General features: G+C 45.9%; 3 protein-coding genes across 7 annotated transcripts; 1 reads left to right on the top strand and 2 right to left on the bottom strand.

Annotated features, from left to right (window-relative positions):
* Nucleotides 1-1,264: 1,264 nt before the first annotated feature.
* On the top strand, nucleotides 1,265-8,580 carry acvr1l (activin A receptor, type 1 like). 3 transcript variants are annotated; one of them, XM_035610374.2, is made up of 10 exons: nucleotides 1,265-1,423; nucleotides 2,151-2,237; nucleotides 3,312-3,566; nucleotides 3,711-3,925; nucleotides 4,192-4,291; nucleotides 5,078-5,224; nucleotides 5,646-5,921; nucleotides 6,518-6,715; nucleotides 6,817-6,947; nucleotides 7,195-8,580. In XM_035610374.2, the coding sequence occupies exons 2-10, from the start codon at nucleotides 2,162-2,164 to the stop codon at nucleotides 7,324-7,326; spliced, it is 1,530 nt and encodes a 509-aa protein (XP_035466267.2). In that variant the 5' UTR covers nucleotides 1,265-1,423; nucleotides 2,151-2,161; the 3' UTR covers nucleotides 7,327-8,580. The 3 variants fall into 3 exon arrangements, with proteins under 3 accessions (XP_035466267.2, XP_035466265.2, XP_035466266.2); XM_035610372.2 differs by having other exon boundaries at nucleotides 3,708-3,925; XM_035610373.2 differs by lacking the exon at nucleotides 1,265-1,423 and adding an exon at nucleotides 1,527-1,636 and having other exon boundaries at nucleotides 3,708-3,925.
* Nucleotides 8,429-13,151, bottom strand: d2hgdh (D-2-hydroxyglutarate dehydrogenase). Of its 3 annotated transcripts, none has more exons than XM_035610369.2 (10): nucleotides 12,981-13,151; nucleotides 11,533-11,907; nucleotides 11,387-11,444; nucleotides 11,163-11,302; nucleotides 10,473-10,666; nucleotides 10,186-10,354; nucleotides 9,954-10,097; nucleotides 9,704-9,846; nucleotides 9,426-9,591; nucleotides 8,429-9,292 (listed from the first exon to the last, which is right to left on the bottom strand). In XM_035610369.2, the coding sequence occupies exons 2-10, from the start codon at nucleotides 11,876-11,878 to the stop codon at nucleotides 9,030-9,032; spliced, it is 1,623 nt and encodes a 540-aa protein (XP_035466262.2). In that variant the 5' UTR covers nucleotides 11,879-11,907; nucleotides 12,981-13,151; the 3' UTR covers nucleotides 8,429-9,029. The 3 variants fall into 3 exon arrangements, with proteins under 3 accessions (XP_035466262.2, XP_035466263.2, XP_035466264.1); XM_035610370.2 differs by having other exon boundaries at nucleotides 11,533-11,880; XM_035610371.2 differs by having other exon boundaries at nucleotides 9,121-9,292; nucleotides 9,430-9,591.
* Nucleotides 13,152-13,841: 690 nt separating this feature from the next.
* On the bottom strand, nucleotides 13,842-24,813 carry LOC118286018 (RNA polymerase II elongation factor ELL-like). Its single transcript, XM_035610088.2, has 12 exons — nucleotides 24,485-24,813; nucleotides 21,261-21,305; nucleotides 20,605-20,726; nucleotides 19,761-19,921; nucleotides 18,317-18,624; nucleotides 17,924-18,048; nucleotides 16,470-16,965; nucleotides 16,267-16,354; nucleotides 16,108-16,174; nucleotides 15,274-15,445; nucleotides 15,017-15,061; nucleotides 13,842-14,883 (listed from the first exon to the last, which is right to left on the bottom strand). The coding sequence occupies exons 1-12, from the start codon at nucleotides 24,614-24,616 to the stop codon at nucleotides 14,755-14,757; spliced, it is 1,890 nt and encodes a 629-aa protein (XP_035465981.2). The 5' UTR covers nucleotides 24,617-24,813; the 3' UTR covers nucleotides 13,842-14,754.
* Between the last annotated feature and the right edge of the window lie 105 nt (nucleotides 24,814-24,918).

The following is a 24,918-nucleotide window of genomic DNA, read 5'->3' as shown; positions in this document are numbered from 1 at the left end:
CATATCCACCAGAATTTCAAACATTGTATCTAACTTATTCACTACTGAAAAAAAAAAGTGTGTGTCACAGTAAGAGATCAGAGTTGTCCCTCTGTCACTTAGATTAAACAGGCAGCGGATCATATGACAAAACAATTGTGTTTGCTGATTTCAAGGGAATAAAACTTTGACCTCAATTTAGTCCAAATATAACATTCCATTGAAGCCGTCCCAGAGAGAAACACAGAGACTTTGACGTCTTGTTAGTCACTCGTACTTTATCAAATAAAGTAACTCGCTAAGATTCAAGCTATGTTTGATTGCATTACAAAATCGAAAGCAACTCTCACATTTAAGTATGCAAAAAGACTGAAAGGAAGATTTCTGACACAGTGAGACCAATATTATAAGTGTTATTACACTGTCAGTCATCAACAGTTGTTATTGGACTATTGAGTGACATGAGGAGACTAACTCTAAATATTGATTGGCATTTTTAACAGTAAGTGTCCTTGATTACATTAATAATCACCATCTGTCTTGTTTCCAAATCTCTGTGGAGCTGTATACGTGACATTAGATCACCGAGTAGGTGTGTCCACACACCCAGAGAGAACTGTACAAGGATTGTAAGATTTGTCAAAAGTTCAAATTAAAAGACACCCAATGTCTGAGTCATATGGTTCTGCTAATATTATGAAGTTCCCCAACAGATTATAAAAGATGTAAATGAGCTCCACCTCGAGCAAGATGCAACATTAAAATGTTTCTTGCATATTAGTGCATCATAATAAAATAAATAAAATGCTTTTCCTTAAATGTATTATTATTATTCGCTATATTTTTTGCAATTCGTATATTTTACATTTATTTGTGTAGATATTGTATATATTTTTAAAGTGTGCTGTTGTTACATCAGGATTTCCCAGCTTTGGATCAATAAAGTATCTATATCTATCTATCTTTTACTTTAAATGGTGCCTTCCTTTTTTTTCAAACTTTTGGAAATATTCCTTTTTTCATTTCGTTTTTGCATATTATCAACAATATTCCTCCAATGTCTGTGGAGTAAGTATCCATGTACTTAGCAAAAGTAAACACCAAGTGCAAGTTGCAATAAAGCAGCAGCAGTATCTCAGTAGTGTACTCATGTACAAATGCACTAATTCACATATTTACTTGAACCATCAAATACATTTTGATTTGCTGGATGACTGCGCTGCCCCACAATGCATCTCGATTGTAATGTTGTGGTGACGTCATGCGGAGCCGCTGGAGGCGGACGAGGAGGGGGGAACGGCAGACGGCGGGTGGGCAGGGCTGGGGTCCTGCTGTCGGCTTCTTTTTACGCCACAAATCACGCTAACGACATTATTCAAACCTAACACGCGGACACACGGACGGTGCCGGGATGAGTTAGGGGGCCGCGCTGCGTGTGTGCCAGGTAGGCGGCTGTTGGTTTTACATCCCTGACTATTTTGGCTGCCAGGCGGCGCTTTGTGGCTCGCGCGGCTAGCTCAGCTAGCTTAGCTTGCGCGGCTAACGGGGCTAACGGGGCGGTCGTCTTTGCCTGACTGGCGCCGCCGAGGCGGTCAATAAAGCCGCCTGTTGGTGGCCTGTTAGCCACAGCGGACAACCAGTTTCGCAGCTGATCGCGGTGCGTTGTCGTCGTTTTTGCGTCGGAAGTCTGGGGCTACTGGGTGAAATCTCGCCGACGGAGTGCGCGTTGGTAGTTGTGCTACAGCAGCTGTTAGCATCTAAGGGGGGAACCCAGCTAAAGTTAAACACATGACAACAAAAACATTTGTTCTGATCAGCTGTTCAATCAGAAACTCATCAGCAAAAAAAAAAAAAGAATATTATGTCAAGTCGAAGACAATTCACTTTCCAAACTGTCGGTGCGTGTGTGTGTGTGTGTGTGTGTGTGTTTTTGTTTCATTCCCTTTTGAAACGTCTTCAGTCATTCGATAATGCGCAATGTTTATCAAACGAGGCTCTGACAAAAGACTCTTTGGATTAATTGGATTCGACCATTTAAGAGTTGCGTCTTCCTCCCGGTCTGCAGCCTCGGCCTCGTGTAATCAGACAACACAGAGGGGCTAAATGTAATTATCCTCATGGGTGTACTCATGTGAACTCTCCATGGCTCCTCTCCTCTCTCCCTCCGCCAGTGCACTGAAACATGGGTCGTCGCAGCGTCCACGTCCTCCTGCTGCTGCTCCTGCTGCAGGCCCTGCACACATCAGCCGAGGGCTCAGGTACTGTGCTCAGTCACATTTTGTAACAATCATTTATTTTTTGTTCGTGCTTGCATATTATGAAGCATCAGTTGTCACATATCTTCGTGTGCACCCACACCCCATCATGGGCGTCACGTGTGCATTGTTGTCATGGGCTTTTTCAGTTGCAGCTGGAAACAGCGTGCCAGTTGGGATCTGTGACGTCAGCATAGGTCACATGCAACCAAAAAGGGATTGTGCCTCTCAGATTGACATATGAAAACTGTTGAGGGGCCAAGTGAAAAACAAATAATATATATCTAACAGGTTTTGGTAGAAGTGCTTTTTTAAAATTGTCTGGATCCACAGTATTTTGGGCCTGTTGCTGTTATTGAGTTATCCAGATAACTTTAGTGCTGGTATAGGACAATTAGACTGTATAGTGTTTTAGCAACAGGCACAATCTGCTTTTGGACAAATTGAACCATGAAATAATTGCCTTTTATATAAACCTGACACATGAATTCCCCTAGATGGTGTAAAACAACTAACCTATAGTGCCCCATACCTTCTTCAAATTGTATGTTCTGTTTTGGGATATTGAAATCAACCTCTACATCTTGGAAAAGTCCGATCCAATCACACCATCACTATAAACTCCCTATATTTGTTCCTTTTTGACATTGGAGGGGAAGAAAAAAAAAAGATGTCTCTGCTTTTTAGGATTTTATTGCAATGCACATAAAAGCTAAAAGAACAATGTGAATGTGTTGATAATGTGAAACCATTTGAATCATTAGGTTGATACATTTAGACTGATGAATACAAATATGATGAACAAAGACTTGCTTGTGAGTACAATGAGAGTCCTACCCCCCTGTTGACAACTACAACAGAGTGAGTAACCATTGCCAATTGAATGTCTTTTTTTGCGAGTTCAGTTGCGTTTTGCCAGATGGGCAGCTCTTCTAGTCAGTGTTGTTGTGGGTAGGAAAGTTGGCGAGACAGTACTTTCTTTTGGCCAGCTGCCTTATTTAACTCCAGCATTTATGTGTTTGTGTGTCATGTAAAACAGCACGAGTGTATGGTAAACTGGTATCATCTTCTCAACAGATGGACAGTTGGTGTGTCTGTGCGACAGCCCCACATGCCCCCAGGCCGCCCGCTGCCAGGGAACCCGGTGCTTCTCCTCTGTCAAAGTGGGCGGCAGCAGGGTGGCGTTTGAGCATGGCTGCCTGAACGGGCCGGAAAAAATCCTCCTACATTGCTCCACGGCTCCGTCCTTCCACCAGGCGATTGTCTGCTGCTCTGACAACATGTGCAACGGCAACACCACCAGGAACTCTCTGATGTCTCTGCTTCCGTCAGGTACGTGGATAGCAGCTTTAATTACATGTTTAATTTCAGCAAAGAAGCTATTGTGTTCTGTAGCTGTCCACAAGATGTGTCACTATGTAATTTTTCCCTTTTCCCCCACTCCGTCTACTTCCTCTCTACCCTTGCCCTCAGAAGACGAGCCAGCAGGCGAGCCTGTCCGCTATCGTGTCCAGACCTTGGCTCTCTTCGTGCTCGGCCCAGTGGTGGTTCTGGCTCTGCTGTCTGTAGTGTCGGTGCTGGCCTGCAGGAGGCTCCACCACGGCCGTCTGCAGAGGCTGCAGGAATTTGACACCGAGCAGGGAGCCATCGACGGCCTCATCTCCTCAAATGTGGGAGACAGCACTTTAGCGGTAAGAATGAGACGAGACCACGTGAACAGATTCACAACAGCATTGACATTCCCAGCTGTGGGGATAATAAAAATGTATCTGTACCTTTCTATGCTTTACCAATGTGTATTTGCGAGGTATTTTTTGGCACTGAGAAATTATTTTCAGTAAGCTTGATCCTGGTATATGCAGAGTAGCTTTGCACCTACATGACGTGTGTATTACTTTGCTCCTTTCAAAAGATTATGACATAAAACAGCTAAACTAATGTTTGTCTCTGTCTCCAGGACCTGTTGGCTCACTCTTGTACGTCAGGTAGTGGTTCAGGTCTTCCCTTCCTTGTCCAGAGAACTGTGGCCAGGCAGATCAGTCTGATGGAGTGTGTAGGTAGGTAAAGCAGGACTCTATTAAATTTTTTTTTCAGACATTTGCTTAACCACAGTGATCTAACTGTCAGTGTTTCGTCATCCAAAGTTCCTTCATGCTCAGTCTCTCTTTGCTGCTCAGTTTGTTTGTTTTAAATGACTGAACACATTGATGCCTCTGATGATTATCAGTCATCCAGATCATGTTTATGGTTGCCCTTGATTCAACTTTTCTTGGATGACTATCTTACCGTTTCTATTTTTAGTTTGGAAATTGTATTGTGATACAAATATGACAGATTTGCCAAACAGATGACGACAGTGTAAAATAGGTCACATTATTTTTGTCTGACTCAAAGCAAACGTCACCTGTAACTTTTCTATTCCAGTCTTGTGTGTGTTGTCGTGTAAAATTAAAACACTTGTTGATGTATTTTTTTTTGTCATGGCAACTAATAAAAAATCAATTTGATTGATGAAATAAAAATATGTAGGTCAGATGCCATGGGATCCTGTTTTGAACTACAGTACGATACAGTTTGTACCAGTTTGTAATTGGAAAAAATGTGATTCTGTGCTGTGTCGTGCCTCTGATGTGGAAACTGTAATCACACTCAGAGCTGCTTCAACCAGAACATGTTGCCATGAAATTAAATGAAAAAAAAACAACAACCCAAATAGCAAATCAAATGTAAAAATGCACACACTGTTCACAGCTTTATAAAAACCCACATATCTGTATATTCTCTACTCTGACTTCCTATGCTACCGTCTCTCATTTCTCTTCTTTCACTCCACTTTCCACCAGGCAAAGGAAGGTATGGGGAGGTGTGGCGGGGTCAGTGGCAGGGGGAGAACGTGGCCGTTAAAATCTTCTCGTCCAGAGATGAAAAGTCCTGGTTCAGAGAGACGGAAATCTACAACACGGTACTGCTAAGACATGAAAACATACTGGGTGAGTCTGTTGCACACAAACGTGAGGCCTTGCCGACTGGGAAGTGGGAAATGGGAGTAGAGTATATGAGAAATTACATCTCATTTCTCAGATTTCCACTTCATGCCTGTCAGAGATAGTTTTTTGCATCATTGCTAAGAATATAGTTGAGCTTCAGAGGGGGAAAACAGTCTGTGATTTTGTTTTCTAAGCTTCATTAGACAAATGTTTTGCTCAAATTACTTCTTTGCAAGCTAAATGTAGCTGTCAGGCATGTCCTTGGGTTATTCCCAAAACCTTTATGTTTGAAAGCATCAATACATGGAGAGCGAGTGCAATGAAAAAGCAACACGTGCAACATATGATACCATTCAGCAAAACAATAATAATGATAATAAATGCTGATTCAGTTTTATTTTATTCCCATCTTGTCTCCCCTCAGGCTTCATGGCGTCTGACATGACGTCTCGAAACTCCAGCACCCAGCTGTGGCTCATCACCCACTACCACGAAAACGGCTCGCTCTACGACTACCTGCAGCGGGTCGCTGTAGAGACGTCGGAGGGCCTGGCGATGGCGGCTTCGATCGCGTGCGGCCTCGTGCACCTACACACGGAGATCTTCGGCACCGAGGGGAAACCGGCCATCGCACACCGGGACCTGAAGAGCAAGAACATCTTGGTCACGAAGGAGCTGCGCTGCTGCATCGCAGACCTGGGTCAGTCGTGTTTCCACCGCTTCGTCTCCTGTAACCTTTTCTCTACTTCTTCTCTGGTTTTACTTTTTTAGGTCCTTATTCCAGTACTTCATCCTTTAGCCACTAAAGTGCTCAGACCACTAACATGACCATAGATAAATTATATTCTTCTGAGAGTAACACTGAAGTCAGTATATGTCCTTTAAAAAAAACAAAAATATTATTGAGTGATTAGTTTATGTTCAGTAATATACCCCCCCCCCCCCCCCCATTAAAAAAAAAATAAAATAGATTAAATAAAAATTATCCATTGGAGTTTTCTTCATGTATCATGTGTATCCATAAGCAAAATGTAGTGGGAGCTTATACAACCCCAAATCATATTTATATTTATTAGTCCTTTGAAACCTTCATTATTTATATGGGATATCAGTGTTTTTATTGATGCATCACATCTTTCACATCTTCACATTATTAAGTATCGCTCCGTCTGTCAAACTTCTTCCATGTTGTTTGTATTCACGTGGGCTTGTGCCACAATTTCTGCCTATTTCAGGACAGATCCTTTTTGGACGATTCCTACTACAATTTAGCATATTTTGTGTCGCCCGATACAGGTCTTGCTGTGACCCACTTCCAGGCAGACAACCTGCTGGACGTGGGCAACAACCCCAAGGTCGGCACAAAGCGCTACATGGCACCCGAAGTGCTGGACGAGACCATTCAGACGGACTGCTTCGATGCCTACAAGAGAGTGGACATCTGGGCGTTTGGACTGGTGCTGTGGGAGATCGCGCGGCGCACATACAGCAACGGTGAGTGCACTTCATACGACTGTATTTTTGTAATCAACTTCAGGCCCTACCGTTAGTTTATGTTTCCTTTAAATTATTTCATCTCATTTTTTCCTTTCCAGGTATCGTAGAGGAGTACAAACCTCCGTTCTATGATCAGGTGCCAAATGACCCCAGCTTTGAGGACATGAGGAAGGTTGTGTGTGTGGAGCAGCAGAGGCCATTCATTCCCAATCGCTGGTTCTCTGATCCTGTGAGTAGTCATTGGCTTTACCCATGATAAGGAAAGGAGTATTTTGTCAGGTCTGGGTGGAAAGTATTGGTTTTTTTGTTCATGGTCATCAACACTCCCTCGCTGTGAATTTTCCGGAGATTCTCCTGCTATATTCTGACATGGGCTCACTCGGACATTCTCCGGGGATTAGACTAGGGGGGTTGGTAGGAGACATTTTCAACTCCTTTCCTCTCACTGTCTGTTTCGTGGTTTCTGTCTCTGTCAGACTCTCTCTGCCCTGGTGAAACTGATGAAGGAGTGCTGGTACCAGAACCCCTCAGCGCGACTAACGGCTCTGCGCATCAAGAAGACCCTGGACAAGATCCACAGCTCTCTGGAGAAGGGTAAGGAGTCGTGAGGGGGGAGAGGAGCTTCAGAGGCAGGCTGCTGCCTGGCGGGGAGTTCGGCTCAGAGAAGAGCCTCGTGTTTGTTGACGGAGAACGGGCGATGAGGAGGACGGATAGAAGACCAGAGGAAAAAAGAGTTCAAGTGTCATCTAGCCTCATCTCTTCTCTTGCTCTCTCAAATTCTCTTCCTTTTCTCTGTGGCTGCCCTCCACCCTGACATCCCTCTCTCTCTGACGAGATGTCTGGACTTGTCCAGTCTGACGAAGAGCCAGCCTTCGCCACGGGACATAAACCTGTTGCCAATGTGTTCGCACTGACTTGAACCGTCGGACTGTTACTGAGTGTGAACAACACAGATGGCACGTTGTAGTATCCCATCCCAATGCTTTAACGCCCATTTAAGACTGCTCTGGGTTTCGGCCTTCTCTCACACACACATACACACACCTGAAACACAACATACCTGGTTCTGGCATGCGGTCGTGGCACTTTGGCTCAGAGACAATCAGATATATTTCACTCACTAAGCTTTTATCAGAACATGCCAACTATCACCACAAACGTACGCACTCCGAAAACACACATATACGTTTACGTACAAAAGGAAAAGAGCCAATAGAAAGAATTGTTTTTAAACTTTTTAAATGTAGTATGATATTTATGAGGATATGCAAGATTGACGGGGCGTGACATGGACTGAATACATTTACAGGAATCGACTCTCTAACTGTGCCCCACGTTTTCATTTATGAAGCAAGTAGGAAATCATTTGTTGAGAAAAGGAAGGAGAATTATTCCTGCCGAGGTTGTTTGGAAAAGAGGATAAAAACATTACATGTTTATTCTAGTGCTTCCTGAAACAAGACAGTGAGAACCCGCCAATAGGAATTATTCTGTATTTTATGATAAGAATATGAAATGAGCTGCTCCTCTCTGCCCGTCATACTTCCTAAACTCACTGTGGCAGATAAAACTATAGTCTTCTGTGTCAGCAGAGATGAATCAAGGAAGACCTGTTCGTGGTAGATACTGATACTCCGTGTCCCATCATGCCACACACATGGTGTACAAGTCGCCTGATTGATGAAAACAACCATAAAAAAACACTCCATCTTCATCAGGAACCCGTTTTATTTAAAAACATACAGTTGCCTAGATGTGCAGTTACAAATGTGTTCACAAATGTTGTTTTTGTTTTTTTAAACTATTGCTTTGTCTTTTTTTATATGTAATAAAACATTTACTGCATTATTGCTTTACCATTAGCTCGTCTGCGTTATGATTTTCAAGGACAGTTTCTTAAAACAATAGTGAGTTGACCTGCTGGTTTGCTAAAACATGTTTTGCCTTTTGTGTAATCTCTCCTCTTGTCATATGTGGCCTCAGCAGACTGTTTTACATAAGACAAGTGGTTGTGCACACTCCAAAGTTTTCAGCCTTCTTAGAACAAAACACTCTTTTCCTTGCCAAGCTGCAATGGAGGAACAACAACTGGGTCAGACTGAGGCTACTACTCTGTCAGCCGTAGAGGTTGTTGATGATGTTTAGCAGTAACTTCACTTGGAATATGTCCAGTCCAGAGATTGGGACGAAGTAAAGCAGCATGTTGACTTTGACTTCATGTTAACGGACTCTTTGTGCGCATGAACCAGAAAAACAAGTGAAGTTCTGGGAACGTGTATAACAAACATGGACAGTTCTGAGGTCAGTGAGGTCATTGGAGGTTGTCTGGTAACGTCTTGTACGGGTTGAGGATGCCCTTGGGGTCCAGCATGGCCTTGATGTTGCCCATGAGGGCCACAGCCTGGCTGGGCTTGCTGTAGTAGATGTAGTTCCTCTTCTTCAGGCCCAGTCCGTGCTCGGCACTGATGCTGCCCTGACAGCCGGCCGTCCACTCGTAGACGAAGGGCTCGATGGCAGCGAGGAGAGCGGCGTCCTTGGCGGGAGACGTGATGTTCAGGTGGAGGTTACCATCGCCTACAGGGGGAGAATGGGTGACAGTGAAAATAATATTTAAAGGTAATGTTTTTACATACTTTCACAATGCAGGTGTACTATTTCCCTCCTGACTGACATTTTTTTTAAATCTCTTAACATCTCTCGGTCGTACCCACGTGTCCGTATCCCACCACGCTCTTGGCCCGGTCCCCCAGGTGCTCCCTCATGTCCGTCACCATCTGATAGATCCTGTCCACCGGCAGCGAGACGTCATACTTGTAGGTGTAGCCTTCGTGAGTCAGCGCCTCCGTGACGCGTTCCCGCAGCGACCACAGTGCCTGAACAGTTGGAATAAGTGGAAATTAGTCGTTATTTACGTAGGAACGAATTACAATTGCCAGATTGACCTTTTTTTCAAAAGCTGCTAGACGCGGCGAAGTCGAGAGATGCCTTTATTTTAGAGTCCTCCGTTGCCACGGTTCCGTCGGCGATGAACGAAGATGTCATTGCCTCCTCTAGAAAGTTGTGGAGTTTCTCTCCGTCGTGTGTCGCGTCAGACCCGGACGTTTCTATGACGACGTAGAATGGACAGTCTGCAGGATGGAGAGAAGGTGGTCGACGTGTGTGTTAGTATGTAAACTTAGTTTTATGTTAAACTCTGAAGTGACAGCATCACGTGTGTGTGCGCGCGCGCGCGTACCAGAAATGGGATTGGATATTTTGAGGTGCGTGTTCAGCAGCCTCATACATTCACTGTCCAGGAACTCGAAAGCGGACAGGATTTCTCCCAGCATGCCCCTGCAGAGCTGAAACGTCTGCAGCAGCTGCTCGAAGGTCTCACAGCCTGACGACACAAGACACCGGAGACCGACATTAGCTGCTAATCCACGAGAACAAACTCTGATTTGAGAGGCGAGGAGGAAGAATCCCACCGAGGAACACCACATTGACAGATTTGGGTTTCCGTGGACAGAGGACGGACACCGCTGTGATGACCCCCAGTGTTCCCTCTGACCCGATGAAGAGATGTTTGAGGTCGTATCCGGTGTTATCTTTCCGCAGCGTGGTTAAGCAGTCCAGCACCCGCCCGTCCGCCAACACCTGCACATGCCGCACACATCGGCAAATATTAAATCAACGGTTTCATTTTATACTTTATGGTGGACTTTAATACCAGACTTGGAGCTGAAGCCGTTTTTAAGTCATTCAATCCACTCACCACTTCCACACCCAGCACAGTCCCGTGCAGGGAGCCGTACCGCAGCAGCCGCAGCCCACCGGCGTTAGTTGCCACGTTGCCCCCGATATGACAGCTGCCCTTTGACCCAAGATCCAGTGGCATGATGTAATCTCTGTCCTCCAGGTAGAGAGACAAGTTCTCCAGCACACAACCCGCCTGGCAGGTTAGAATACCTGAACAGGGAGTGCAAGAGGGATCTCAATGTAATGCGAGGAATCTCTGTCTGTATGTACGTCTTTATTTAGCCTATATCGATAACCGTTCATCTGATCTATTTCAACCTTGGCAGGTGTGTTGTTGGGGGACCAAGGCAGTGCGGTTGTGAGTTTGGACACATGACCCAATATCGAAAAATTATGAATAAACAGGCGAACAGCTGAGCAGCAGGAACTGGGACTCATCAACAGCAGACGGCTGCGCCTGCTCAACACTCTGCACATCAATGGGTCCGGCTGTGTACACCGAGGAAATATCTTAAACTGTTGTTAGAGTCTGTCAATCGGGTGAGGAAGTTGTTTATCAAGTCGTTTCTCGTTTCGCAGGAAAACGGCAACCAGCAATATGACCGGCCTAAACATGCCCCTAGTTCTGATAATGATTCAATTATGTTCCAATTAGTTTTTCAAACAGCTCATTTTGGGTAAATGTCAGATTTTTTTGGGGACTTACCAGAGATGCTATCAAAGGACAGGACGTTGTTCATGAGAGCCGTGGAGAGGATGATCTCGTCGTAGACTGGGACGCTGCCCGACACCAGCCCAGTGTTGCCTCCCTGCGTGTTGATCGCCAGGTTACGACTGTTGCAATAACTACAGAAGGGGAATGAAAATATTTAAAACGCTTGACGTGTGTTTCTTTTATAACCTTCTTCTCCCATCATTTTATTCCTTTACCTGAGAATTTGAGAAACTTCCTCTGTGGTCTGAGGCCTCAACAACACTTCACTGGAACCTGCAGAAGAAATATGTGAATTAATTTGTTCTGAATAATAAATATTCCCGCGAAAAATACATCAGCTTCAATTAACTCTAGTCTTCACCTCTCACTGATCTGAGCCAGTCCACATTGCTCGACTCCAGCAGGTCCGGGTCAGTGATGGTCCGGCCTGGCAGCACCTTCCTGAAGAAGGCCAGATCTTCCGGAGTCACTCTGGAGAAGGACCGCCTCTCCGGGGCTGCGGCGGGAGATGGCTCGGGTCCGTCTGCTCCAGCGTGTAGCCCGCGGGCCGAGACCACAGACGGCACAGAGCTGAGGCAGCTGAGAAACGGACCGTAGGGGTCTGCAGGTGATAGTCTGGTCCCGGCTGTAGATGAGAGGCTGCAGCGGAGGCTCAGACATCTGAGCGCTGTCCTCAGCTTTGACGCTCTTTGGAAAATCCCCGCCATGACTGGGGGGATGTATAATAAAGAACAGGCTGCAGAGGAGAAGTGGGAAGAAAACACATGTCTGTTACCACAACACAGAAGCAGGAATTATTATTTATTTATTCATTTTGATGTCCCTATTCATGAGCCAGCTTCATAGCTCACATCCGTTAGTCGGCAAGCCATCGCTGTAATGAAGAAGTCGCCGCAAACTGTCCTGTTGCAACTTAGAATAATGAATTATTAACTGGTAAGATCTGGTAATCGCTTAGTAATCGATTACTAAATTAATCGCCAACTATTTTGATAATCGATAAAATGGTTTGAGTCGTTTTTACGGAGAGAAAAAAAATTCAAAATTCTCTGATTTCAGCTTCTTAAATGTGAATATTTTCTGGTTTCTTTGCTCCTCTGTGACAGTAAACTGAATAAATTTGGTGTGTGGAGAAAACAAAACATCATCTTGGAGTTTGGGGAAACACGATCGACCAAACAACGAATCGATTAATTGAGAAAATAATCCTTAGTTGCAGCCCTAGAAAATACTGCACTTTATCGATCCCAAACTGATACGATTGGTTGTTTTTTTTCTTCAATTTGACATTTTTTAAACTTGCTTTCATGTGATGTCGTCTTTTTATATTGTCTTTTTATACCTGTGACCTGAAAACCGTATTATTGTTGGAATGTTGAATTTTAATTGTCTGTGATTTACATGTTTTTATGAGAGCACTTTGTGAAGCTACTTCTAGCAGGTGCTATATAAATTAAACTATTATTATTATTCTTTTCAATTTCTCAGTGAAGTCTAAATAAAACCCAACCATCTGGTTTCTTGGGGGAATTCACACCAAATAAAAAATCAGACTGTGGTTTTTCAAAGTAAAATCTTTCTGTGGTCCTGATTCACAGCAGTGTCTTTGTTCCTCATCGAAATAAATTAGGGAGGAAAAACACACTAGCATGACGCTTCCCCGATCCATTCACTCAACACACCGTTAACAGACTGACATTCGACATTTGAATGTTTAACGTTTCGGCCCGTGAACGTCTAGAGAAAGCTGCCCTGCAGGAGGTGAAGCTGTGGTTCCAGCTGTAGCTCAGTCTACCTCGGTTAACTCACCACAAAACGTTCACTCCACAGCCTGCTGCATCCTCCGCTCGTCTCCCGTCTTCAGAGGGAACTCGGTGGCAAAGTTCAAGGCCAGTTATTAAGTAACGCTCCTGTACAAGTGTCACATTCAGTGTTGTTTACAACTCGCGTCGCACAGGCGGATACAGGAAGTAGCTGCCGGCGGTGAAAGGTCGCGCGAAGAGGACGCGCCAATCGGAGCACGTCTTTCTTTCAGATTGAACCAATGGTGTGCGAGGACCGTCCCGTGATTACAGCGCAGCCAATGAGACGGAGGTAAATAAAATAAAATTGTTTTATTTCACTAGAAGGGGAACAAATTGGTACAATCCACATAATGATATACCAAACTACAGATGTGTGCTTATTGTTGCTTGGAATTGAAAATATATTTATATATATATATTTCTTACATTATTCTTGTTGCTATTCTCTATTTCTGTCTATTAGAATTTTGGGTCTGCACATTTCTATTCTTGGGTCGAGCAACTATGATGAAACCCAATTTCCCCTGGGGATCAATAAAATATTTCTGATTCTGAAAATACATTGTATATATATATTATAAATATATAATTAATTTGCACAATATAATTTCTTTTTTCGTTCAGGAACTTGCCAAGAACTAATGAAACCATCCCCATTGGTTCAGTTCCTTCATAACCATTCTCTTACACTTTCTAACTTTAGGGTATTTAAAATACAAAAACGTGTGAGGTTTTTGGCTGGCTTTGTAAATCAGGGAACATTTTTTTATACAAATTGAGTAACAAATGAATTTATTTGGAAGTCAGACAAAATCTCTGATTTATCCCTCATGCATTCTGTGAAGCACATCACATGCAAAATGAATTGACTCCATTTTTTTAATTCTTCACTGCCTCATCCCACAGTAACAATGACGCCGTGACTTCTTGAAACTCTACATCAAAACAGGTTTTAATCATCATACTTTTACTGCAGCTCACACTGTAAAATTTCCTGAATACAACTTCAAGGTCACATTATGTTCAACATAACAGTCTTCTGTGCCCCCCCCCCTACCAAAAATAAAAATATGGAATTCACATGATGGATAACACCAGCAGAATACTTTGAAGCCAAACCACAACCATTTCAGGCACCAGACAAACATTCAGGAGTTACATTACTGAGGCCTGAACTGAGGAGAAACGTCAGTGACACTGATAAATATCTTGATTCAACCGAACCCAAAGATTCTGATGGACAGACATCTTCTCACGTTGTGCACCTCTGCATCCCAGCTGCCATCTATTCTCCAACACTCGGCATTAAGAACCCTTCGCAGTTACAAAATGAAGATGGATAGTGCCGACAGAACACATAAGTAAATACTCAATTGGATGTTAACATATCATTCATGAAATAACTAAAATGTGTAATGGGGATCGACAGTTTTTTAAATTTATTTTTTAGGTTTAGCACCTTCACTCCTCGTGTAACCGTTTTCACTTTTAAAGAATAAGAGCCTTTTGGGAGCATCAGTGGAACTACTGTTTCTCCTCGTGTCCTTGGCGGGACCGTGTCACCTTAGCAGCAGCAGCTCATTTAGTCAACTATATTTCCTCCTCTGACAAAACGTCTCATTTCATAGTGCTGCTTTCACCCGACGCCCCCGCTGCCACCTCTTCACAAACGACCCCACTGGTATCTCCAGCAGGTCTCACATTTAGCCGTGACCATCCAAATCCAGCTCGATGGCATCCAGTTCAGCGTTTACTGTACTCGCAGGCTTACAGGCTCTTCATTTGGGACAGGGTCGGTCCACTGCGAGCTGGTGTTTGTCGTACTCCGATATGAGCTTCTTGATGTGGGCCAGCTTGTTGTGGAGATATTCGCAGCGACTCTTGTCCTGGTTGTAGTTCGGGTTGGACTAAAGTAGTGAGGTCAGGAAAGAAAAAAGAAAAAAAAAGCTTGATTATGTGATTTTTAAAAAAAGAGGGGAGTACAGTGTCACATGCAGCAGTCATCAGATAAATATTGGTAAGTTTTCGGAAAGTTGTTACCTTTTTAATTTTGCGATACTCTTGAAGGATTTGATTATGAACCCTCTGCATGAAAGAAGGACAGAAATAATTAGTTAGTTTGTTCAAGTACTATCACAATTTATAAAAAAAATAAATGATGAATGACATCCACTGCTTTTCTTTTCTTTTAAAGGACAAAAAACACAAAAAGTGTCCGAATGACTGAACTATGACCTTTGCTTAATGTGCAACTAGCTTAAGAGGGGTAGGGAAACAGTATGACACAATATAACTACCTTGTATTTATGAGATTCCTCATGAAGCTGTTTGAGTTGCGTGTCCAACTCCATGAACTGCCGCGTCATGCCGTCGATGCGGGCGTGTAGATCTCTGTACTCGTTGTACTCCTTGTTGAAGTCCTGCTTGTAGCTCTGCCTCTGGTCGTGGCTGCAAATCGCAGTGTACGTCCTGTACAGAGACACGGTAAAGAGACACTGCTGCATAAAAAGCTGGTGGGTTTTTTTGTGGGGGGGGGGAATTAAAGATCGAGGACAGAAATACACACATATTCCACATGATGTGATATTTGATCGTATCTGTAACAGGAAAAAGTTCAAACAAGAGTAATAAAACCCAAGAGTTGTGCTTTTCCACCAAAAGTTCCAGGAAGTTTAATTTCCCCAAGAACTTTCCCCCAAAAGTAATTGTGATTAGGGCCGGCGCCACCAACAGATTCAACAAATTGTTCCACCAATGTCTCAAAAGTGTGATGGTCGCCTTTCACTTAATTTCACTCAATTTGTGTGTGCATGTAATGTCCTTCTCTGGAAAGACGGGGGGGGGGAAAAAGTCCTGCCCTAAAGCTCTAAGACTGATTCACTTGTTGGTCCCAGACTATGAGCAATCCAACATAAAACAACAACTGAGGAACCATCAGAAAGTTCTACTCCTGGTCCTGGACTTTTTTGGGGGGTAAAACTTTCTCCTTGGGACTTAATTTAGACCCTGGTTCCACTAGAGGGCACATCAGTGGCTGAACTGTGTTTCTCAGCAGCTTTTTCTTGTTCCCTGGGGAAAAGTTCCTGTGGTGGGAACATTGTGCGTCAAAGCACCGATGACGGTAAACTTACAATATATAATCTGCTGAGTCACTGTCCACTTGAGGCACATTACAGTCAAACAAGATTTCACTCGGCTCTGAAAGGGAAAAAAAAGAAGGATGTCAGATCATTTAAAAAAAAGAAATTCGGACACACTGACGCTGGAGGACACACGTAAACAGCTCTCACCCGAACAGCCCAGCAAGACTGTACTGTTTGGGTCCCGTGAACCGTGATCTTTCCTCCTTTCTTTCACACCCCTCCACCGATCCTTCTCCTTGACAAACAAAACAAAAACAAAAACAGATGACGCCGACGACAAGTGACGCACGTTCCAACTAAAATGCTAAACATCTCTCTGGAAGAACTATGATGCCTCCCGTTGTAATCACCTGGTCTCTGTGTTTGTGTTTGCTCTTCTTCCTCTTTGTCCTTTTCGCAGTGTGTCTGCTCAGATCAGGCACTATCAGGGGGGACGGGGGGCCGTCTGAGTTGGGCTGAGGGGGGACCTCCGGGCTCTCAGGCTCCTCCCGAGCACAGGGAATTGACTCAAGCCTCTCCGCCACCTCTTCTTCCCGCCAACAGACGACCGACAGGGAGTCAAACAGCCTCCGAGGGTCGAGCGGGTTCCGTTGCCCGTCGTCCGCTCTCGTGTCCATACCGTCTTTATGAGACACCTGTTCAGTCGGCTTAAATTTCGATTTGTCGCTGGCGGTTTTGCTGGACATGTGGGATATCCTGGGCTTCTTGCTGGCCAGCGGGTCGGTGTATTCCTCGGGCAGGGAGAGTTTGGGACGGTGTGCAGGGGACGAGTTGGGGGTGTCTCGCAGTGGGCTGACCTGGGCCTCTGGGGCAGTGAGCAGGTTCGGTTGTGGCTGAAAGAGCCGCCTGCAAAGAGAAAGATATTGCACATGAACCTCATGTACAGTAAATACATGTAGACACACTGGCTGCCTGATAAGCTCCTCTTTGTGAAATATGAACAGTCTATAAACACCCAATAAAAGACCAAATATTAAGATAATTTGTGTTTGGAATCTGCATAATTTGCCTAAATTTAATTGTTGAATGACAAAGAAGAATTTTAGTATCAACACTATTTCCTGAATTAAATTTCCCTTAAAACAGAGAACTTTGTAGAAAACGCTGCTCGCCCCGTTAGTTAAGTAAGGACGGGGTGGACGGCAAAAAAGGGAGATGTTTGGAAACCAATGACGCATTCAACCGCATTAACTTCCTGATTGGTTCTTATCAGTCAGACCTGACAGTACTACCAGCGATGAGGGCAAACTGTAAACACTGGCTGTCAGCAACATTTCCACATCGTCGTCGGTCCAAGGAAAGCAGAGGAAGACAATCTGCTTCCTGTTTACACCTGCATGCACACGCCCGGTGTGAGTGAACGGTCATGTGACACGTGTTTTCACAGGTGTGTTGGAATCAGTTAATACCTACAAGGAGGTGAAACGCTCGTCCGGACGAAGGTTGTTTTCATCATAAAACTGCGGTTTAAAATGAAAACGTAGTCGTATGGTTGTAGCCTTTGACTGTTTGCTCAGAAAAGCTTGTTTGATTGATATATATTGATATAATATGTTACTTTCCTCTATAGTAGTTGAATATTACATCAACATTTTCAGGTAATATGCTGCCTGAGGATGAGCACCAGTCACCTATCCAGGTTTTTTGTTGGATCTTCTTACCACTGAGCGTGTGTATAGAAAAAAAGGCTTTCCAAACAGTATATGCATGGTTTGCATATACTGTTTGCATATCTCCATTGTTGCTTGTGCACTTTCACGATATGAATACGATGGCACGTCTGTCCTCATCTGTGTTACTGTACCTGACAAGGATCCGTTTGAGGAGCTGCTGGTCTCCTGAGGTGTAGCCGGGCCAGTCCTTCTGCAGCTCCTTATACAGACTCTGCTTCAGAACAAACGTGTTGTCTCTGCTGTTGAGCTGACCGACCTGCAGATAGTCACATAATAAATATACACACGGGTGAGAAAGGACTTTTTATCAGTTCATTTTTTACAGTTACTCCTTAAGTTTCATCCTCATTACTTATCTGAAATCAATGTATAATGAGAGTATTATTCTTTTGTGATAATATTTAGTGTCTCATGTACAAAATGGCCATCTCTACAGCTCCTGTGTTTCTCTCTCATGCTCCACAACCTGTCTTCTGGTGTAATGAAAACTGTATTTATCTGGGCACAACAAAAAACTCAATAACCTCGGTCACTACGGAGTACAGCGTGTCCTTGTCCTCCGCTGAGAGTCCGTCCCTCTGCAGCCTCAGGATCAACTCGGGCCTCTTGTACGGCCTCAGAGCCAGCAGGTGCGTCAGCCTCTCCCTGAGCGGCCTCTCCTGCACATCACCCGCGCTCCTCCGGTGCGACGCACAGGCGCCCTTCTTCAACTTGGTCACGCCGCCGCCGCCACCCCCCTTCTTAATGTTGCCGAGTACAGACTGGGGCGACTGTCTGGGCTTGGTCAGGCTGGCCAGCGCGGGCGCCGGGGCTCGCACCGTTACCTTCTTGCCTGCGAGGAGGAGGAGGAGGAAGGAAATCACACATCAAAAAGACGCCATTCCCTAAGAAAAAGCAAAAAATATCTTCAAAAGGAAATCATGTGGCGTCTTCACAGGGACCCGACTGAGGTTTCTGTCATCAAAAGGTGACCTTGTGCTGTCTTTGTTTTTGTGGTACAAAAAAACACTATTTTTTTGCCCTTCCAAATGTGGCTTTGCTCGAATGTAAACGTGAACAATCAAACACCGGCAGGATGGTGGATAAAAAGAGACCTTGTTTAACCTCTCAAGAAGAAACCTACATTCAGGTCACAGTGACAGTGACACACACACACACACACACACACACACACACACACACACACACACACACACACACACACACACACACACACACACACACACACACACACACACACACACACACACACACACACACACACACACACACACACACACACACACACACACACACACACACACACACACACACACACACACACACAATGAGCAAAAGGCTGACGTCTAATTTAGGAAACAACCGCACTGTTGCACAAGCCTGTAGTTCTGGGCTTTTTTTTTTTTTCCTTTTCTTTCCGGGCTTCCTCTGAACTGACAAAATCAGCAGAACTTGTGTGTGCGTTCACTGAAACACGGCGGCGGTGGCTAAAGTATCTGTTTACAGGGAAGTGGTTTGGTGGTTAGAAGTAAGATGACAGCGGTGACACACACACAAAAAAAAGCTAAATCACTAGTTTTGCCGTGCGTTGAGAATGTTGTACAGAACAGTGTACAGAGTATTTGTGGAGACTCCTGTAAAAAAAACTGTCTTATACATAGTACAATAATAATATACAACACATTTCACTGTGTGTGGACGTGTGCGTGCGCTGCGTGGAAGGTTTACTCAGTGGAATACTGACAAAAGGACAAAAACCTGCAGAGGAAAAAAAAGACTGAACACTGGCTGTTACCATGTCACTAGTTACCACACATGTTGCTATGGTGACCAATGCAATATGGCCGACTGTATTTTTCGTTTTTTGGGGATTCAAGCAGCACGGTACAAATTTTTCCTCGAGCCAGTTTTGTTTAATTCCTTCGCTGTGCACATGCGTGTGTGTGTGTTTCCCCCCCTGCTTCCTACCCTGGTAGCGCCCGCCGTGTTTGATGACGATGGCCCCTCGGCTGCGTGTCTCCTCCTCAGCTTGGGCCATGCTCTGACGAGCCTTATCGTACGAGTCATCCGTGGCGTTGACCGTCATCTTCTTCTGAATCACCCCGAGACAAGACAGCTCCTTGGCAGCACTGGGAGGAGGAGGAGGAGGACGAGGACGAGGACAACAATAACAGACAGAGCTTTCATGACTCCTATGTTTTAACTATTTTCAAATAAAACTGCTCCTCAGCTTAAACACACACACAACTTGTTGTTTATAACATTTCTAGCATGTCATCTGGGGCCATAGCTTCAAGCACTGTTATTATTATATTATTATATATTTTCCCTCCATTTCCAGCTTTTTGCCAGACCTTTTACAAGTGACTCAGGAGCCCCGTGTTTTCCTCTGGCATTTCAAAAAGAGTCGTTAGCAGCAGGGTGACTTTTTGCACAGCGGTAGGGGGCGGGGGGAGACATTTTAAAATACTAAAAACTCATTCACATTCCCAGTTAATTCCATTCATAGGTAAAACACAAAGTAAACATGTAATCATGTAATCACCGCAGACAAAACACGCTCACAGCCCTCCTGAGTGGGTTTTGAACTCCCCACGTAGGATCTACCCTATATTTATCACCCCATTGCTTTGCTTGTTGCTTCCAAACGGAAGGTTTCAACCCCCCCCCATCTCCAAAAACTCTGGATTACCAAGGACGCACATTTAACGATCACATCTTTTAATATTTAATCTGACGAATGGTACTTGTTTTCTCAGAGTGGCAGGCTATTTGCAGGTTTTATAGGTTTTATTATTTTGCTGTGGTTTACCCAGTGCAGGGCTGTCGGACGCAGTCGAAGCTTCCATTCGGATTGTCGCGGGCGACGTTCGTCACGCCAAAGGTGAATGTCCTCACGTCGTCTCTGTTATCAGAGCAAGGGATCGAGATTCTCTGCAAGATGAGGGAGAAAAAAAACTAAATAGAGATACAGAAGATGAGAGTTGACATCTTTATAACGTGTGGGAGCCAGGTTACATTTCCAAATGTTCATGTTTAGTTCAAATAAGGGCAGGTTATATCTCGTTCAGTGCTTTATGTTGGATTAAGAACAATGTTTGTTTAAGGCAGCAATATTTAAGTCTCTGTTTAAATAGGTGAGCGTGTCACTGTTGCTCTGCACGGCTTTGGAAGTCAGCTAGTTCAGTTGAGACTCAAGCAGCGACCGAGCCACGCGGTTTTCTTACTCTAGACATATTGATATTTTTGATTTATCTTTTACACCAGTACAGTCCTGTGGACGTCTTTTCCTATTACAATTTGTGTACACAAGTGAGTCCAAGGCAACGACGACTCTAAAACCCTCACATGATTTACGAGATGAAATTGATGAACTACTGTGTGTGTGTGTGTGTGTGTGTGTGTGTGTGTGTGTGTGTGTGTTTGTGCGCGTGTCTCAACAGGTCGGCCAGTTCTTCTTCTTCTTACCCCCTTGTTTCCAGTAAAACAGATTGTGGGTTGAGAAGACAAGCCCTGGAAAAAAAAGAAAAGAAGAATTGTTTAAATTTGAACACACAAACACAGATATGTTTATATACCAAATCCTATTATTTTTCAAATTAAGTGAGCCACACACCACCAAAAATGTCCTTCCATCTCCTGACACCTGACAACAGGAGCACCCCCTGGTACATGTACCTCTGGTATATATCCACGTGCCCTTTAGATAATATCGAAGCTCAACATCACACGACGAGGAAATTACGTCATAAAACCTAGTGAAGTAATAACAACCCGTCACCTCTCGCAGGGGAGAAGTGGCCTGGTAGGGGAAGAGCGCAGAGATCGATGACAAGGCCCCGGTGACACGTCTGCTGCGGTGCGGGCGGAAACTATGAGGCGACGACTAGAATCTAATTGACCTTTTCATAGGGAGGATGTGTGAGTCCACCTGTTGATGAGGTGCACACAGAGAGAGAGAGAGAGAGAGAGAGAGAGAGAGAGAGAGAGAGAGAGAGAGAGAGAGAGAGAGAGAGAGAGAGAGACAGAGAGAGAGACAGAGAGAGAGAGAGAGAGAGAGACAGAGAGAGGGATATGTGGCTGCCAGCACAGGGCTGGGGTTTTTATTTTTTGTCTGTATGATCATCAGGCCAAGTGGATTATGAATAGCCACACTTAATGCTAAATAAAGAAAGTAGGTATGTGTGTGTGTGTGTGTGTGTGTGTGTGTGTGTGTGTGTGCGTGTGTGTCAGGTGCACCCCCCCTCCACCCTCCACCCTCCACCCTCTCTTCCTTCCTGTCTATTTACACTTAAACAACAGATATGACAGGAGCCGTGCTGGGGGGTTTTTTTTATCCGCCTTTTATCAGAAAACATGAGTCTCTGCATTTCCCCTTCTGAGGAGTTTCCCATATGCCTGTTGCGAGGAATTACTGAATAGAGGAAGTGCACATCATGACATGCTCTCTGCTCAGGACTTCCTTTTTCCTGCAACTGGGTGAAGTTGTTTGATTGTGACTCTCTGTCCATCTGTCAATGTAGATATATATATATAAAACTAAAAACTGGCTGCAACTCAGTATCTGTTTGGCAGAAATGAGAAGTACACCATCTCTCGAATTGCAATCCAAAAAATTCCACCACCCCCTTCCTTCATTCCCTCCTCCCCCCCTTCCTTCTTTCCCTCCTTCCTTCCTTCCCTCCTCCCTTCCTTCCTTACTTCCCTTCCTTCCTTCCCTTCCTTCTTCCCCTCCCTTCCCTCCTCCCTTCCTTCCTTCCTTCCCTTCCTTCTTCCCCTCCCTTCCCTCCTCCCTTCCTTCCCTTCCTTACTTCCTTCCCTCTTCCCTCCCTTCCCTCCTCCCTTCCTTCCTTCCCTTCCTTCTTCCCCTCCCTTCCCTCCTCCCTTCCTTCCCTTCCTTACTTCCTTCCCTCTTCCCTCCCTTCCCTCCTCCCTTCCTTCTCTCCCTCCTCCCCTCCCTGCCTCCCTTCCTTCCCTCCTCCCCTCCTTCCCTTCCTTCCCTCCTCCCTTCCCTTCCTTCCCTTCCTTACTTACTTCCTTCCCTCTTCCCTCCCTTCCCTCCTCCCTTCCTTCTCTCCCTCCTCCCCTCCCTGCCTCCCTTCCTTCCCTCCTCCCCTCCTTCCCTTCCTTCCCTCCTCCCTTCCTTCCCTCCCTTCCTTCCTTCCCTTCCTTCCCTCCTCCCCTTCCTTTCCTTCCCTCTTCCCCTTCCTTCCCTTCCCTCTTCCCCTTCCTTCCCTCTTCCCCTTCCTTCCCTCCTCCCCTTCCTTTCCTTCCCTCTTCCCCTTCCTTCCCTTCCCTTCCTCCCTTCCCTCTTCCCCTTCCTCCCCTTCCCTTCCTTCCCTCCTCCCCTTCCTTTCCTTCCCTCTTCCCCTTCCTCCCCTTCCCTTCCTTCCCTCCTCCCCTTCCTTCCTTCCCTCCTCCCTTCCTTCCCTCCTCCCCTTCCCTTCCTTCCATCCTCCCCTTCCTTCCCTTCCATCCTCCCCTTCCTTCCTTCCCTTCCTTCCCTCCTCCCCTTCCCTTCCTTCCCTCTTCCCTTCCTCCCCTCTTCCCCCCTTCCTTCCTTCCCTCCTCCCCTTCCTTCCTCCCCTTCCCTCTTCCCTTCCTTCCCTTCCTTCACTCCTCCCCTTCCCTCTTCCCCTTCCTTCCCTTCCTTCCCTCCTCCCCTTCCTTCCCTCTTCCCTTCCTTCCTTCCCTTCCCTCTTCCCTTACTTCCTTCCTTCCCTCTTCCCTTCCTTCCCTTTCTTCCCTCTTCCCCTTCCTTCCCTCCTCCCTTCCTTCCCTCTTCCCTTTCTTCCTTCCCTTCCTTCCCTCCTCCCCTTCCCTCTTCCCTTCCTTCCCCCCTCCCCTTCCCTCTTCCCTTCCTTCCTTCCTTCCCTCCTCCCCTTCCCTCTTCCCTTCCTTCCCCCCTCCCTTTCCTTCCCTCTTCCCCTTCCTTCCCTTCCATCCCTCCTCCCCTTCCTTCCCTCTTCCCCTTCCTTCCCTCCTCCCTTCCTTCCCTCTTCCCTTCCTTCCCCCCTCCCTTTCCTTCCCTCTTCCCCTTCCTTCCCTTCCTTCCCTCTTCCCTTCCTTCCCTTCCTTCCCTCTTCCCCTTCCTTCCCTCCTCCCTTCCTTCCCTCTTCCCCTTCCTTCCCTCCTCCCTTCCTTCCCTCTTCCCTTTCCTTCCCTCTTCCCCTTCCTTCCCTCCTCCCCTTCCTTCCCTCTTCCCCTTCCTTCCCTCCTCCCTTCCTTCCCCCCTCCCTTTCCTTCCCTCTTCCCCTTCCTTCCCTCCTCCCTTCCTTCCCTCCTCCCTTCCTTCCCTCTTCCCTTCCTTCCCTCTTCCCCTTCCTTCCCTTCCTTCCCTCCTCCCCTTCCTTCCCTCCTCCCTTCCTTCCCTCCTCCCTTCCTTCCCTCTTCCCTTCCTTCCCTCGACATCGACCAGTCCTCCTCCAGCAGCTCGTAATGTCTCGGCCTTTTTCCTTTCCTTTCACGAGGATCATCGCACAGCGGAGCGTTTCCGCATCGCCTTATGCACCGTGCAACATTTCGAAGCTCGACGACACAACAAGCCGACACCACACGACTCAACTTCGGCCGAGATACAAAGAGCCAACCCGCCTCCTCCCCTCGCTCCGGCTCCTCAGAGGAAGTGGCTCCACCAGCTCGATGTGTGAGTGAATGTGGTGAAATGGAAGAAGAAGAAGGAAACGACCCACCTCGTCGTGTTGGAAGGTGCCGATGGCTCTTGCCGCGCTGTCAGTGAGTTTGACATGAAGAACGGAGACGTTGCCGCCGCTCAGCTTGGCGCTGGACAGTCCGTAACACTCGCTCTCCCGCAGCGCCGACATGGTCCCTCCCCCCAGGCCCGGCCCGGCTCAGTCCGGCCCGGTTCGCCTCAGTCCGAGCGAACGCGACATAACCACGAACCAAAACACCGGCGACAGGTTCGAGGAGAGAGAGAGGGAGAGAGAGAGAGAGAGAGGGAGAGAGAGAGAGAGAGAGAACAAGAGCTCGGCTGCTCCTCCGCTCCGGCGCGCGCTATTCTGGAGTAGGGCGCATGACGTCATGACGGCGGCACGCAGGACGAATCTCATTGGCCCGCGGGCATAAATAAACCGTGACGTAGAGCTTACGTAACCCCGCCGCTACT

This window comes from Scophthalmus maximus, chromosome 15, assembly GCF_022379125.1.
Source record: "Scophthalmus maximus strain ysfricsl-2021 chromosome 15, ASM2237912v1, whole genome shotgun sequence".
Lineage (NCBI taxonomy): Eukaryota > Metazoa > Chordata > Actinopteri > Pleuronectiformes > Scophthalmidae > Scophthalmus > Scophthalmus maximus.
The sequence above is the reverse complement of the archived record's forward strand: the minus strand, read 5'-3'. Positions and strand labels throughout refer to the sequence as shown.